Source organism: Schistocerca cancellata, chromosome 1, assembly GCF_023864275.1.
Source record: "Schistocerca cancellata isolate TAMUIC-IGC-003103 chromosome 1, iqSchCanc2.1, whole genome shotgun sequence".
In the NCBI taxonomy this organism is placed as follows: Eukaryota; Metazoa; Arthropoda; class Insecta; order Orthoptera; family Acrididae; genus Schistocerca; species Schistocerca cancellata.
Genome location: NC_064626.1, coordinates 754,371,956 through 754,388,398, shown reverse-complemented (window position 1 = coordinate 754,388,398; position 16,443 = coordinate 754,371,956). Strand labels below are relative to the sequence as shown.

Genomic DNA, 16,443 nt, shown 5'->3' with positions numbered 1-16,443 from the left:
ATCAGCTGCTGCCAGCATACCATGGACTCTTCCTGTGCTCTCTTTACAATAGTGACTGACTCTACATCAGAACCTGCATAATTGGTGTAGTTTAATTTGCATGTTCTTCAGATTCAATACAACTGAAAAGCCAGATGCCATCTCGGTATGCCGTTGTGGAGAAACTGTTACAATATTCAATAACGTGCTAATGGAGCAAGACCATTTGCTGCATGCGTCATTCCTATTGCTACACTGCAATCTCTTCTTGTTGCTGTTTCAGCAGTTATAACAATGCTGCCTCCACGATATGCTTAACACGTGTGAAAATGAAAAAGAAGCCTAGTCACCAAGTGTACCGTTGTGACTATGGTAGAGTGCAGACCAGCCACACCTGTAGCCACAGCAGTGGCACACACACAGCAATAAATACCACAGAGCCACCACTCCATAATGCCAATGGGTATATTGCCTGTCTGCAGCTGGCAGCGTCTCCCAGCTCTCCATCACCTGACAACACTTGCCTCAATAGATTCTGGATTACGGACAACTACAAGCACCCAAGAACAAGGTACTGAAGCCTCCCGACATATCCTAAATGGAGCTAATCCATCACCAGAAAGAACGGCGCCACCTTCTAGGTCAGGCCCACCACCGTGCATCTCACTAAGATTCATATCCTATAAGCAGTAGACACATCACACAGAGACAGAGACAGAGTCATGCAGTTCGACCCAGGAGACTGCCAAATCACTGGCAGCACTTGAGACACCTCGGCCATTATTCCTGTCACAGCTATGTATTGCAGCTGCAGCCAGAAACATGTGTGCCACCACACAGTAGCTGACTAGTTCGTATCAGGTGCCTTCTGCAACAGCATGGTTCATGTGGCACTAGAGCATCATCTGCAGCCAGTGCACCATTTAGTAAAAATCTGTGTTCAGGTCAACTTGTGCCTTTCTAGGGGGCAGCAGACAATGGACTCTTTCTGTGTTCTCTTCTGACATCAAGTAACTAAATCAGAACTTTCAGCCTACCTATTTGTTGTACCTGAATAAGTATGTTTTTCTGATTCCATTTGCCTGCATTTTGACTCTCTCTCTCTCTCTCTCTCTCTCTCTCTCTCTCTCTGTGTGTGTGTGTGTGTGTGTGTGTGTGTGTGTGTGTGTGTGTGTGTGTGTGAGTGTGTGTGTTTTATCAATAGAAGTACCAGGTACTGCAACTACTGCATAGTAAATATAAAATCTATTGCATGTTACTTCTTTATCATCAAAAGATAGTGAAACAAAAATGAAGGTAAACTTATAAATATTACTTACATGACTCTCACATGCCAACTGTGTGAACCAATGGATCATGGATGTACAGTTGCTAGTTGTATCAACATACTTTGGCCCGTCAGTTACATTCTCCATTCCACAAATAAATTCTATTAAAGTGTTTCTTGGAACACCTACGTCACATAAGTCACCTTCAGAATAATTCAGAAATAAAGCACCTATTCGATATTCCAAGTTGGCATTTCCAATACCAGCACTAATAGATTTTGGTTCATCATTGTTTTTAAGAATGCAGGCACCTGAAATTGTAAACACATAGCACTGCTAAGATCTTAGGATGAAACTTATTTCATTACATATAGAATAAGGATGCACAAAAAGGTAAGAAGACTGAAACTTGCTTCAAGAGAATACATTAGAAAAAGCTGTCAGATGATACTTTTAATTAATATTGCTTTATATCTCAGCTGAGTAACACACCACCTGTCACAATTAAGTACAAATTCACTCTGTCGCACACAACCACACATACACCTAGATACACGTGCCCATGGTGACACTGTGTTATTTTGATTACTGTACCATTTAAATACTATACACACAGAAAGGGTGCAGAAAACCATGGAGTCCTCCGTAAATAGTTAACTAAATTGGATAACACACATAAGGAATGTAATGGTTTATAACTTATAAAGAGTCTATTCCTAGTAATACACAATGATACACAGTCATCAACCAAAAGGTTGATTTGTATGACTACTTACACCAATCTTCATACTATCTCATCTCCTTGTAAGAGTTTTATTCATTTCATAAATTTTTATAAGCGTGAAACTTACTTGCTCATCAACAATTCCCTGCTTGGCATGAGACACAAAGTTTAGTTTACATTGTACCTCATGTGACACGCAGACTCTTGAGTGTTATTGAATATAATTCAATTTATATTATTCTTAATGACATACACAGACGTGATGCTGTAGGTAGCAAATATTTTTCAACATTGTAGTCTTAAATATTACTGCAGTTTCCAAATCCTGTGTCCCTGAGGACTAGAGATAACATAGAAATCCTGCATTGTTCTCCGCTCCAAGGTCAAGAGATGGGAGAGAGTGAATCCCAGGGTCATCTCTCAAACTGCACTATGGAGGCCACCGAACTTGCTGGCCTTGTCTGACAAAACTGTCATCGACACTGTCGCAAGTCATAACTCCACAAGTTCTTAGGGAGAGATCAAGCTTACTATCCATCAGACTGGCACTGAATCAAATGATCAAGGAGTTTTTGCCACGATCCTTCCTCACTCTCTCTCTCTGGTCAAACAAGGGTGATCTTTCTAACTGCTTGTTACCCAATCATCAGCAAATGGGCCCCATAACTTTCTGTATTAAGTGTAATTTTTTCTTTCTTATTTTTTGCAATCCTACAACTGAGCAGTGAGAGACAATCAGAAATGCTGCCTGTAACAACTAGCCATTCTGAAAAAGCTTTCTCTTCTTTGCAAGCATGTGAGAAATTTTCAAAGAAGCAACTGTGGCATTTTTAGATTTTATCATCGGAGTCACATTAATTGCATTCTCACAAAACACTTTCTTACTTGAATAACAGGGAGGAATACGGCAACAACAGCAGACAGCTACACTTCGCACAACTGATTGCCCACAAGGTGCAAACAACATAGGAACTTCCCTTAACATTTTGTTGAATTTGAAGAAGAAGAAGAAGAAGAGAGGAAAAAAATAATAACAACATTAATAAAAGAATGGCATACAGCAATGAATGTATATAAAATGGTCACTGATACTATCATTTATTAGTGAAATTGGCTACAGATGAAAATAGGAGGAACTTGACACTTCTGAAACAACTGCCATCCTCATGTTGGCCTAAAGCTACTACTACCCATTCTACGAATGTGAAGGAAGACAGGAGTAGCCAATGAGTCCCACCACATAATTACCACAGAGTCAGATTATTAATTAGTTGCATGTTGAATCACAGGAGTAGACAGAGTTGGTAAAAAGTGATCAGTTTCAGTCTCAGCCTGCCTGAAACAACATCAATAAATGAGCAAAGAAAGCTTATTTTTAAACATTTCATATCTTTTATATTCAGCTTACCAATATTTCCAAATTGTGTGTAAAGCAAAACCACAATGTGCTTCTTCAAATTGCCAATTTTTCTGAACTGATCATACGCCGTACTTTATTCCGAGATTGTGTCAATAACGTAACACATTTTCTGCACGCATTTTCTCTGGTTTTAGCACCTGGCCAAGCCAATCATAAGTAAATCCAACCTTAATTGTGTAGGCAATGTCAAAACGTCTTTCAGTGTAGATAACACAGTCTATTGCAGAGCACAATACAAGTTCCAACTGACACAAATAAAATAAACACACTTTGCCAATATATTTCAGTAGAATTACATATCAGTAGAACTACATATCTACCACAGCTCATTATCTTTTATCATCATCTCTCTGTGTATGGATCTTCCCACACATTCTGCCCTCTTTTCAATTCAGCGTATCAAAGTCTTCCATGTTTCTTCTCTGCTCCTGTGTTCCCTATTGACTGCAGTTTTCTTAACGTTTCTTCAACTATTTCTTCAACAAAGGAAGAGAACTTCAACAAAGGAAGAGAAGCCCATGTAACATGTTACACGCAAACTATTCTACTGTTGCAACATCATACACATTCATTTCTAACAATCCACATAAAGGATAGCTGCAAAGTTACAGACTAATGCTGTAATATTTCAGGCTTGTTGGTATAGCAGTAAAATGCACAGCTGGAAGCCGAGAAGATATAGATTCAAATTTTGGTTGGGCCACAACTTTTTCAGTTTTCATTTTAACCTAGCCTTCAGCTCTAAGCGATGGGAGGAGTCACCAGAGACAAAATGTGGTTCGGACTCCACATTAAACTGTAGGTTCCCTTTCTGCGGTTAGATAATTAGAGTAGGTTACAGTGTCACCGAAGTGCTGTGCAACTGAAACACTTGCACCAGGTCACACAAAATCAATATTATTACAACACTATAATGACATGGTCTTATTCTGCAGGCACAGGGTGTATATGCGGACAAGGAGAAAAATTCCCGGATTTTTCCCAGATCTCCAGGTTAAAAATACATTTTCTCCCGGGTGAAAATACGCTTTTGCCATGTTAAGTGACAGTATACTTTCCCTCGGAACTGTAAAACTTATCCTTTGATAGGAAATGGTTTTATACAGCTGCATAGCATTTCCCGGCACTTTAGAAAACGATACTCAGGGGGAAAATACATTTTGGAAAGATCTTTGACGTGCAGCAACATGTACGCTGCATATTTTCGTATTATGAAAGTATAAATTCGAATTACACCAACAGGAAGAGTTAATGTTTTAAATTAATAAACATAGTGTTGCTACAAGAAAAGCAAAGCTTTCACATATAATATTTGTCTCGAAGATTATAACGTTGATCTGTTATGCGCATGTTACACCTTAAGATACATCGCACAAATAAGGCAGCAAAATTTTTGAAGATAACGCTTTCCAAACAACAATTCGCAATATTTTCCCATGAACTGTTAGAAATAGATTCATTTCAGCAGTTGTCAGAGAGCTCCAGATAAGAGGCGTCACCGCGCTTGCGCAGCTACTGTGATGTAGGAAGCCCGTATGTTCGTTAATGTAAAACATTAAAAGATCTTACATTATGTCATAAAAGAAACAATACATCAGAGGATACTCCAAGAGCGTAAGAATTTTGTGAATCATACTAAAACGCATAGTTCGCCTTACAGTGCACATTCGTATGTCTAGATTCCCAATGACGTAGGCTTCGACCAGTTATGAAGCTTTTCAGTGTGGTTTACGGACCGTAAATTTTCTTGGAGTGCCAGTACTGTATTATTTCTTGTTTGGTTCTTTATTATGACATAATGCCATACGTGCTAGAAGATGAAAACATGCACCTGAAATGCAGCGAACAGTTGAAACTAGCCAATAGTGTGGAGTAAATTGACTGCCTCGATAGGAAAGCTTAATAAAAGCCAAATTTATTTATCAGACCGACAAAAATAACTTCATTGTTCTGCAAGGCTATTAATGTTTGACTGTCAGAAAGGTGGAAATAAAATAAAATCTGAAACTAGTAACATAGTTTACGCTTCCGTAATTTTAATTCACTTGATAGCTCCCAGCCACAGAAATCTGTCTTGTTTTCATTTGACATGAAAGCAGTAAATGAAGAGGCAACAGAAAAAAAATCACTAAATTACTCCCCCCCCAAACTATAACTCAGACTGCTCTGCACATCAGAACATCAAAAAAATTTTTTAAGAAAAAAAGACTTTTCAAAAATAAGTTACTTTGTAGCGCACATCTTCCTGAAGATGTCTGATACATAAAAGATATATCTTCGAAGAAATGTAAGACACGTTATTTGGTCTTACGTGTGCAGTGAGGTGCCACGCATCTTGAAACAACTTTGTTATACCACATGTCACTGTATTTCACTCTGTGAACTCTAATGTGTATATTTTGTAATGGATGTCATCAAACTATGCTCGCAATTAATACTGGATAGGATTACATGTAACCAGGAGAACAACAACTCTTCAGAAAAAATGGACTCTTTATTGCCTATTAATAATATCTTGCTCTTCTGTGTGACATAAAATTAAATATACGACACCTAAAACCAGTAAAGACAAAGAGACAGGCAAGACAGTACATATTTCTTCAATCCTTAGTTCCTAGTGATTTTTCTGTCTAATCTTGCTACAGCTTTACATGGCGTGCTTTCCTTTCTGCGAAAGGACTATTACCTTATCAAAGTTCGTCAAACGTTTTCCTACATGAAAAATAGAAATATTTTTGTCTAATACTGAAAGAGCTGTTAATACAAATAGTAGCCAAGACTAGTGTGGTTTCTCGATCTGATTATGTCTATTTTGTCACTGTGTGCTGGAGAAAACAAAATAGGCCTTTCTAATATTTCAGCAATTGTAACACACACCAAATAAGCGAGACTGTTTTGGCAATAATGATCATTTTTATAATACGTCAGAATATAGTCCACGAAGTACCAATACGAAACACCTATTTGGCCTACTACAAGCAAAAAGCTTTACTTTAGGAAATAACTTTACATTTCATTCATATGCTCCAGTTTCTCACGCAAGTAGTAGCACAAAATTTTTGTATAAATTTGGAATTGTAATATTCTTTCATAATTTGTGTGATGTCACCATTTCTTCTCCTTCCTCGTTCTAATGAACAGTCTTGTCATCATTAATTCTGTAACTATTCCTACCACTGTCACGCTTGTACGAGCACTGTGTTATTTTATATGGTACATTTCCTTTGCAATTTAAGTTTGAATTTTGTTTTTTTCTCTCGTTCATGTTTTAATGCTGCAGTATTATTCTGCAGTAGTGGGATACAGTAATATCCTTTGTCAGAGTAACAGTTCTTACCAGTCAAAATTACAAAACTTTAACTGAAAACTAAAACAACGAAAAATTCCCGGAATTCTAAAAAATTCCCGGATTTTTCCCGGTTTTCTCCCGGATGAAAAAATTCCCAGGTTTTTCCCAGATCTCCCAGTTGTCCCAGGTCGTATACACCCTGAGGCACTAATGAAGCATTAAGGAACATTGTATACAATTACGGCCCCTTTTTCAATGAAGAAAATTTCCAATTGGAACACTATACACTGTAACTACATTGTATCATTCAACTAAGTTGCCTCGGGGACAAAAAATTATTCCAAATATATAACTTTATACTTTCTCAGTCATTTATTACTCACTTGTTTTATTTAATATAATTGTAAGCAGACTACAGCAGGCCAAAGTTGCATTTAATGTGAGAAAGATCTTACTTATCAGCAAGATGATCAGTCTCTGGAAATGATGAAACTGATCATCAAAGCATTTGTTTGGAGTGTGGCCCTACATGGATGTGAATGTTGGATGACAGGAAAACATGACAGAAGACGGCTACAAGCCCTGGAGAGTTGATGCTACAACAGGATGATGAAGATCAGCTACAGAGACAGAGTTACCACTGAAGAGGTACTGAGAAGAGTACAGGAAACCAGATCTCTGTGGAGGCACATCCACACAAGAAGAGAGAAACTATAGGACAAATTTTAAGACACACGCAAATCATTGGAACAATTGCAGAAGGAGCTACTGACGGAAAGAATCACTGGGGATGACGCAGCAGATTATATTATGAAAAAGGTACACTTGTACTCACCATACAGCAGATATATTGAGTCGCAGACAGGCACAACAAAGAGACTGTTAACAAGTATGCTTTTGGTCAAAAGGCCTTCTTTCAAATTAGACAACACACATACATACACATTCATACAAAGACAACTCACACACACGACTACTGTTTTTGGCTGTAAAGTCCAGATCTGGTACTTGCAAGAATGTGGGTGTATGATGGGAGAAGCAGTCTGTGTGGTTGGGGTAAGGAGAAGAGGAGAAGGCTGGGGCTGGGGCGGGGACGGGAAGGGATAGTAGGGTAGGGCTGGGGGGAGGGGGGGACGTAAAGTGCTGTTTTGTGGGAGCATACAGGAACAATATGGAGAGATGTTGGGGCTGCTACGTGCAGTCGGGAAGTTGAAAGGAGGGCGAGGGGAGTGGAACAGTTTGTTAGTGGTCATTCATGCAGACAAGACAGCTTGTTGGTTGCCATGCCCATGTAGTACACAGCACAGTGGTTGCAGATTAGCTTGTAGATCACACGAATGGTTTCACAGGTACTCTGGCCTTTGACGGGATAGGTGATGCATATGACTGGATGGGAGTAGGTGATGCTGGGAGGATGTATGGGACAGGTCCTGCATCTAGGTCTATTATAAAGATATGAGCCATGAGGCAATGGGTTGGAAGCAGGGGTTTTGTAGGGATGGACTAGGACATTGTGTAGGTTTGGTGGGCAGCACAATACCACTGTGGGAGGGGTGGGAATGATAGTGGTAGGACATTACTCATTTTGGGGCACAATGACAGGTAGCTGAAACCCTGACAAAAATGTGATTTAGTTCCTCCAGTCCTGGGTGGTACTGAGTCATGCAGGGAATGCTCTGCCAGGGCTTCATCTACCTCTAGTTGTACCATGAAATGAGGAATGTCCTACCAACAATCCTTCCCACCCCTCCCACAGTAGTATCCTGCCACCCACCAAACCTACACAATGTCCTCAGCTTATAGACCTGTAACAGACCTAGATGCAGGACCTGTCTCATAAATCCTCCCACTACCACTTACTCCACTCTGGTCACAAGTATCACCTATCCTGTCAATGGTAAGTCTACCTGTGAAACCATTCATTTGATTTACAAGCTAAGATGGTATGCTGCGTTCTGTCACATGAGAATCAACAAGCTGTCTGTCCACACAAATGACCACCGAAAAACTGTGTCCAAGAACCAGCTGGACCACCCAACTGCTGAGCATGCTGCCCATTTCTTCATTTTAATGACTGCTTCACGGCCTATGCCATCTGGATCCTCTCTACCAACACCAGCTTTTCTGAACTGCACAGGTGGTAACTCTGCCTGCAATATATCCTACTTTCCTATAATCCTCTGCCATCAACCTTCATTAATTATTGTCCTTTACCCACCTAACCCCTTCCCTGTTCTCACACCAGCACTACACAATACACCAATACACCCACAGTCTTTTTACTTCTTTTCTTTCCCACTCCTCCCCCTCCCTGCCATCTTTTTAACCTCCTGACTGCGCCTAGCTGCCCTACTTTCTCTTCACCTCATCCTTGTATGCTCCCACAAACAGCACATTACTGTTCCCCATCTCTACCTTGCTATCCCTTCCCATCCGCACCCTGGCTTCCCCTGTAACCCAACCACCCAGATTGCTTCTTCCACCATGCACAGCTGCTCATAGTCTGGCCTCAGCATCAAGAGATAGTGGTCTTATGCGTGTGAGTTGCCTTTGTGTTAATGTGCTTTTATGTATGTTGCCCAATTCGGAAGGCCTTCTGGCCAAAAGCTTACTTTTTAACAGACTTTTTGTTGTGCCTGTTTGCAACTCAACATCTCTGCTATACGGTGAGTATGATAAATATTTTCATAATATTGTCGTTATTCCATCCATGATTTCCCATTGTTTGACGCAGCAGATTTCGCATGAGGTGGGATGCACTACATAAGTGTAAGTGAAGAGGAAGGCGGAGGGGAATGGCATACTGCTGCAAACCAACCCCAGGGCTGAACATTCAGAAAGAGAGATGAGAGAATAATAACCAAGTTCCCTCATTACATGTCAACATCATCAATATTCAGTCTTAAAATTTAAAACATAGCAATGCATAATAGCATATCTGATATTTGTCGGTAGCCAGAACTCTTTGACAGACACTCAGTTTGGCTCTAGAAACTGCATATTAGATGGTAAAGAACTTCACTCCTTCTTGCATTAAATGTCAGAACATTTTGTTTGAAAATTGTGGACACTGGGCATCTTTTGTGTCTTTGTAAAGGTTCAGACTGAACACTATGGCATACTATTACATAAGTAACAACGTTAATGGATCAAGGAAAGCAAATGTTGTAAACTACTAACTTATGCGGTAGAACAAATGATGCCTCATTAAACTGCCACATAAAAGGAAATTAACTTGCAACTGACTGAGTCTCACAATTTGGATCATTCTTATCAGAGCACTTCTTTATGTACCATACACTATCAGCAACTTTGAGTGCACCAGATAGATCCAAAGCTAGCTGCATTTGCAAATAATATAAGTGTAATGGTTACAAATACTGACCAAGAACGCAATAATAAGCATACAATGTTCTGGGGGAATCCACATCTGCTTTAAACTGACTTATAGTGGTTGCACCATTAGTAAAGTGGAGGACATCAAATTCTGACAATGACAATAGATGGTATGCTCTTGTGCAGAGTACGTAATGTATCATGCATCAACAAAAGATGCAATATTCTGAAGATGGTTTACTTAGCAAACAATCTTGTTGTGATATCATAAGGTGTAATACTCTGAGGTAATTCAGATCAGGGGTGTGATATCTGGGATGCATGCAGGACTATTCCACGTAGGCCATTAGTATGAGGAGGACTGTTACTCTGGCGTTTATTACAGTTATTCTGATCTAGTGTTGAAAATGTATACTTGCATCAAACAAACAGCTACAACTATTTAGTATACTCATACACAAGAGGAAAAAATCATCAGTATATCTGGATTACATCTTTCTCATGCAGTATGTTCATTTGCATTGTACATTTTCAATAAGTTTTCCTCTTGGTAAACTACTACTATTGTCTTTTGGAATGCAAAAGGTCCCTGTAACTATGGTGGTCATTATTGTAAACCAATTATGAAATGTTGTTCTTCTGATGAAGACTCCCAGGTTTGCAACAAGATCCAGTCATCTTTATTCAGATTTGCCTACTTCATATCAAGTGAGCGCCTGGATGATTATAACAGAAGTCTAACGTCACTTACCCCACTGCATCATGACAATAAATAATTTTAGGTTAACATCACATAAGACAGTAGTAGTAGTAGTAGTAGTAGTAATTATTATTATTATTATTTTATCATAATGTTGGAAGGTTAGATAAACTACTTAAATAATATATAAAAAACAAGTAAAAAAACAACAAACTCCATCTTCTAGGAAGTAAGGAGTTCACGTAACCTGATGAGGGCAGACTGATACATCTAGCTGATTTCTAAAATACAGGAGGACATCATTATCAGGAGAAAGAAAACTGGCATTCTACGGAACAGTGTGTGGTATGTCAGATCCCTTAATCGGGTCGGTAGGTTAGAAAATTTAAAAAGGGAAATGGATAGGTTAAATATAGTGGAAATTAGTTAAGTTCAGTGGCAGGACGACCAAGACTTCTGGACAGGTGAATAGAGGGTTATAAATACAAAATCAAATGGGGGTAATGCAAGAGTAAGTTTAGTAACAAATAAAAAATAGGAGCACGTAAGCTACCACAAACAGCGTAGCGAACGCATTATTGTAGCCAAGATAGACAAGAAGCCCACACCTACCAGAGTAGTACAAGTTTATGTGCCAAATAGCTCCGCAGACAATGAAGAGATTGAAGAAATGTATGATGAGATAAAAGAAATTATTCAGATAGTGAAGGGAGACGAAAATTTAATAGTCATGGGAGACTGGAATTCAACAGTAGGAAAAGGAAGAGAAGGAAAGGTTATAGATGAATATGGAATGGGGATAAGGAATGAAAGAGAAAGCTGCCTGGTATAATTTTGCACAGAGCATAACCTAATCATAGCTAAGAAGGTTGTATACATGGAAGGGGCCTGGAGACACTGGAAGGTTTCAGATCGATTATATAATAGTAAGGGGTCAGTCCATACCAAGTGGTCCAGCACTGGTTGCTTGACCGTCTCATAAAAATTTTATATTTGCCGGATGAATACCCCAATGTTTAGTAGACACAAAAATATTTTTTTAAAAAATTTGTTGTTTATTATTTTGTTTCAGGCCGCATGCATTTTTTTGTATTTGCAAGCATCTACATTTTTTACAATTATTCAGTAGTGGATGGTCCTAAGCCTTTCAGATAAAATGCATTTAGTTCAACACACTCTGGGTTACAAAGTAACATCATATCACTTAACTGAATGTATTCTTTAACATATTTTTAATATGTTCAAAGTTATCAGCCACAAATTAAAAAAACTCAATTTTTGAACAGTAGTTTTCCAAAGAAAGATTAATATCTCAGCTTTAATATTTTTTCTGTTATTTCACTGTATAGTAAGTTACTTTTTATAGATTATCAATGGTGAGCAGCTTACACTTCAAAAAATACATTATTTTAAAAACTGGATTTTTTAATTTTTCCATTTTGTGGCCTGCAATATCTTTGTTGGGGGACCAGATAAAAACCTGAAAATTTCACTTCAGTATAAATTTCAACTTTGAGATTCAACTGGAAGTTATGGAAAAAAAAATTACAAATACGAGTCAAAAATACGTTTTTTAACACTTGCGATATCTGGTAGACTAATCAAATACAGTATACCAATTATATAATGTAACACACCACATTACACTAGCTAATGATTATTTGTCAAAGCAATGCTGTGGTAATTGTTTCAGGAAGCTAATAATTGCACCTGCAAGCCTATACAGTTCTAATTGTTGTCTTCCCCCTTACACCAACAATTGTCTACTCACGCTTATTTACCAGAAGTTCTTGAAGTGTGCAGCTGAAAATAGAGTCTTAGTGTTCTGTTGGTCTTCTTATTAATGAAGCATGTCATAAAAGTTGGTATAGTGTGCAGCCTAAAGACATTACTTTAATTGAAGATTACAGTGAAGAAGAAGAAAAAGTGTTGTTTTACATGCAAGTACCATGAAATGAAATACTTAAAACAATTCATCACCTTTTTCGTCAGTCTTGCATAGACCCTTTTGAGAAACATAAGAAACCTATAACAAAAGGTCTGCGAGAAACAACATTTGATCATTATTCTAAAAACAAAAGCCCTTTTGTCAATCTCATACCAGGAAAATCATTGTGTCCAACATGTTATTCTAAGATATTTGTAATTCACAAGAGAAAGAATAGTGAAACCTCAGATACAGAATTTTGTGACTTATCAGCAACCGTTAAAAAAGTAGATACAGCTTGTGAAATCCTGGGTATATTGCCTGATAGTAAAATTAGAAAACTAAGTCAAGATAAAAGACCAAGTGCCTAGAATACAAAAATTGAGAAAGTGGCAGCTACGGTCAAAAAGAATTTGTAAGTTTCATTTCAAAATACAATTTGTACTAAAACAGATGGAAGTTCTAAAACTTCGCCAACCGAATATGATGATTTGCTATAAAAACTGAAAACCAAATACAATTCCTTAAAAAAAAAAAATTACGGGGAATTTTACCAGCATTACAAAAGAAAAGTGCATCTAATTTGGTAGATGAAAACACAATCAATAAAGTTATTAAGTATTATGATGATGACAATAACAAACATTTGATGTCTGACAAAAAAGACTGTGTTTCTGTGAAAGAAAATGGTGCTAAGATTCCTTTGAAACAAAAAAGGTTAATATTTTGTAAAAACACTACAGCAGTGCATGTTTTTCAACTAAAATTAACAAACTACATTAAACAGCACCACCCTTCCATAAAAAAACTGATTTACTTTTCGGATAGGGCAGCAATCAATAAAAAAAATAAAAAAATCTTCTTTCATAAAGAAGATTTTAGGTTTGATTCAGAATGGCACTTTTTCACTTCATGCCATGGGAAGAATGCTTGTGATGGTGTCGGGTTTACAGCAAAACGAGCTGTCACAAAAGCAAGTCTGCAGCGCACCGATGACAATCATATCAAACACCTCAAGAAATGTTTGAATTCTGTAAAAAAACATATCAAAGGAATTACCTATGTTTTTGTACAATGTGAGAAAATACAAGAAGTCTATGACAGTGTCTTGAAGAAAAGGTACAACACTTGTCAGAAGATTAGAGGCACTCCATCTTTTCATTGTTATGTACCCCATTCACACAACTTACTGACGTGTAAGATCACTTCAACTTCACCTGATAGTGAACTTCATCAGTGTGGAAAACTTGTACAACTGGTTCTTCAAAATAAAGACATAGTGGCTTGTGTTTATGATGAACATTGGTGGGTTGGTGAAGTTGATAATATTGACTGTCAAAACCATGATGTGCATGTTGTATTTTATCACCCCCCAGGACCAAGGACATCTTTTAAAAAATTGAGAAGGATAAAGTTTGGATGCCACTTACAAATGTACTAAGGAAGCTGTCTCCCATGGAATTTACAACTGTGACGGGGCGAACTTATAATCTAACATTCAAACTGAGTGAACAAATTCCTCAAATGTTCAATGACTGATGCACTAAAAACAAATAACAAGAGAACAATATAATGTAATTAGTAGGCTTATTTTCAATAAAAAAGTAAGTAATCATAGATATGGTTAAATTATATACTGTAACTGATATATTTTGTTCCATAAGCCTAGATATCGCAGATGTTAAAAAACATATTTTTGACTCATGTTTGTAATTTTTTCCCATAACATCCAATTGAATCTCAAAGCTGAAATTTATGCTGAAGTTTGATATCATAAAGGTCTAATAACTGTGAAATTTTCAGATTTTTATCTGCCCCCCCCCCCCCCCCCAACAAAGATATTGCAGGCCACAAAATGGAAAAATTAAAAAAAAAAAATCCAGTTTTTAAAATAGTGTATTTTTTTTAAGTGTAAGCTGCTTACCACTGATACTCTATAAAAAGTAAATATATCATACAGTGTAATAGCAGAAAAAATATTACAGCTGAGAAATTATTCTTTCTTCGGAAAACTACTGTTCAAAAATTGAGGTTTTTTTCTTTTCTTTTTTTTAACTTGTGACTGATAACTTTGAACTATCAAAAATATATTAAAGAATCCATTCGGCTAAGTGATAATGATGTTAATTTGTAGCCCAGTGTGTGTTGAACTAAATGCATTTTATCTGAGAGGCTTAAGCCAATCCACTACCGAATAATTGTAAAAAATGTGGATGCTTGCAAATACGAAAAAAAAAACAAAAAAAAACGCATGCGGCCTGGAACAAATAAGAAGGCCACTTCAAAATAATAAACAATAATTTTTTTTAAAAAAATATTTTTGTGACTACTAAACATTGGGGAATTCACCCAGCAAATATAAAGTTTTTCTGAGGTTGTCAAGCAACCACTTATGTTTTTCTTGGACCACTTGGTATGGATTGACCCTAAGACAAAGATTTAGGAACCAAGTATTAAATTGTAAGACATTTCCAGAGGCAGATGTGGACTCCGACCACAATCTATTGGTTATGAACTGCACAAAGGTGGGAATTTAAGGAGATGGGACCTGGATAAACTGACAGAACCAGAGGTTGTAGAGAGTTTCACGGAGAGCATTAGGGAACGATTGACAAGAATGGGAGAAAGAAATACAGTAGATGAAGAATGGGTAGCTCTGACAGATGAAATTGTAATGTCAACAGAGGATCAAGTAGGTAAAAAGACGAGGACTAATGGAAATCCTTGGGTAACAGAAGAGATATTAAACTTAACTGATGAGAAGAGAAAACATAAAAATGCAGTAAATGAAGTAGGCAAAAAGGAATACAAATGTCTCAAAAATGAGATCAACGGGAAGGGCAAAATGGCTAAATAGGGCTACAGGACAAATGTAAGGATGTAGAGGCATATATCATGAGGGGCAAAACAGGTACTGCTTACAGGAAAATTAAAGATACCTTTGGAGAAAAGAGAACCACCTGTACGAATACCAAGAGCTCAGATGGAGAACCAGTTCTACGCAAAGAATGGAAAGCAGAAAGGTAGAAGGAGCGTGTACAGAGTCTATACATGGGCGATGTACTAGAGGGCGATATGGAAATGGAAGAGGACATAGATGACATGAAATGGGAGATATGATACTGTGTGAAGAATCTGACAGAGCACTGAAAGACATAAGTCAAAACAAGGCCCCAGGAGTAGACAACATTCCAATAGAGCTACTGATAAGTCTTGGAAGCACCAGCCCTGACAGAATGGAAAACTAGTAGAAGCCAACCTAAGGGAGGATCAGTTTGGATTCCGTGGAAATGGTGGAACACGTGAGGCAATACTGATCCTACGATTTATCTTAGAAAACAGATTAAGGAAAGGCAAGCCTACGTTTTAGACTTAGAGAAGGCTTTTGACAATGTTGATTGGAATACTCTTTCAAATTCTGAAGGTGGCAGTGATCAAATACAGGGAGCGAAAGGCTATTTACAATTTGTACAGAAACCAGATGGCAGTTATAAGAGTCGAGGGACATGAAAGGGAAGCAGTGGTTGGGAAGGGAGTGAGACAGGGTTGTAGCCTATCCCCGATGTTATTCAATCTGTATATTGAGCAAGCAGTAAGGGATACAAAATAAAAATTTGGGAACGGAATTAAAATCCAGGGGAAGAAATAAAAAACTTTGAGGTTTGCCGATCACATCGTAATTCTGTCAGAGACAGCAAATGACCTGGAAGAGCAGTTGAACGGAATGGACAGTGTCTTGAAAGGAGGATATAAGATGAACATCAACAAAAGCAAAACGAGGATAATGGAATGTAGTCTAA

At 37.8% G+C, this 16,443-nt stretch overlaps 1 protein-coding gene across 2 annotated transcripts in view; it reads right to left on the bottom strand.

The window, feature by feature from the left end:
- Positions 1–16,443, bottom strand: part of LOC126186242 (cation-independent mannose-6-phosphate receptor) — a 628,020-nt gene that overhangs the window by 320,757 nt on the left and 290,820 nt on the right. For both annotated transcript variants that reach the window (XM_049928195.1, XM_049928194.1), the window contains exon 15: positions 1,299–1,558. In XM_049928195.1, the coding sequence (XP_049784152.1) occupies positions 1,299–1,558 (260 nt within the window). The remainder of the gene's footprint in view (positions 1–1,298; positions 1,559–16,443) is intronic.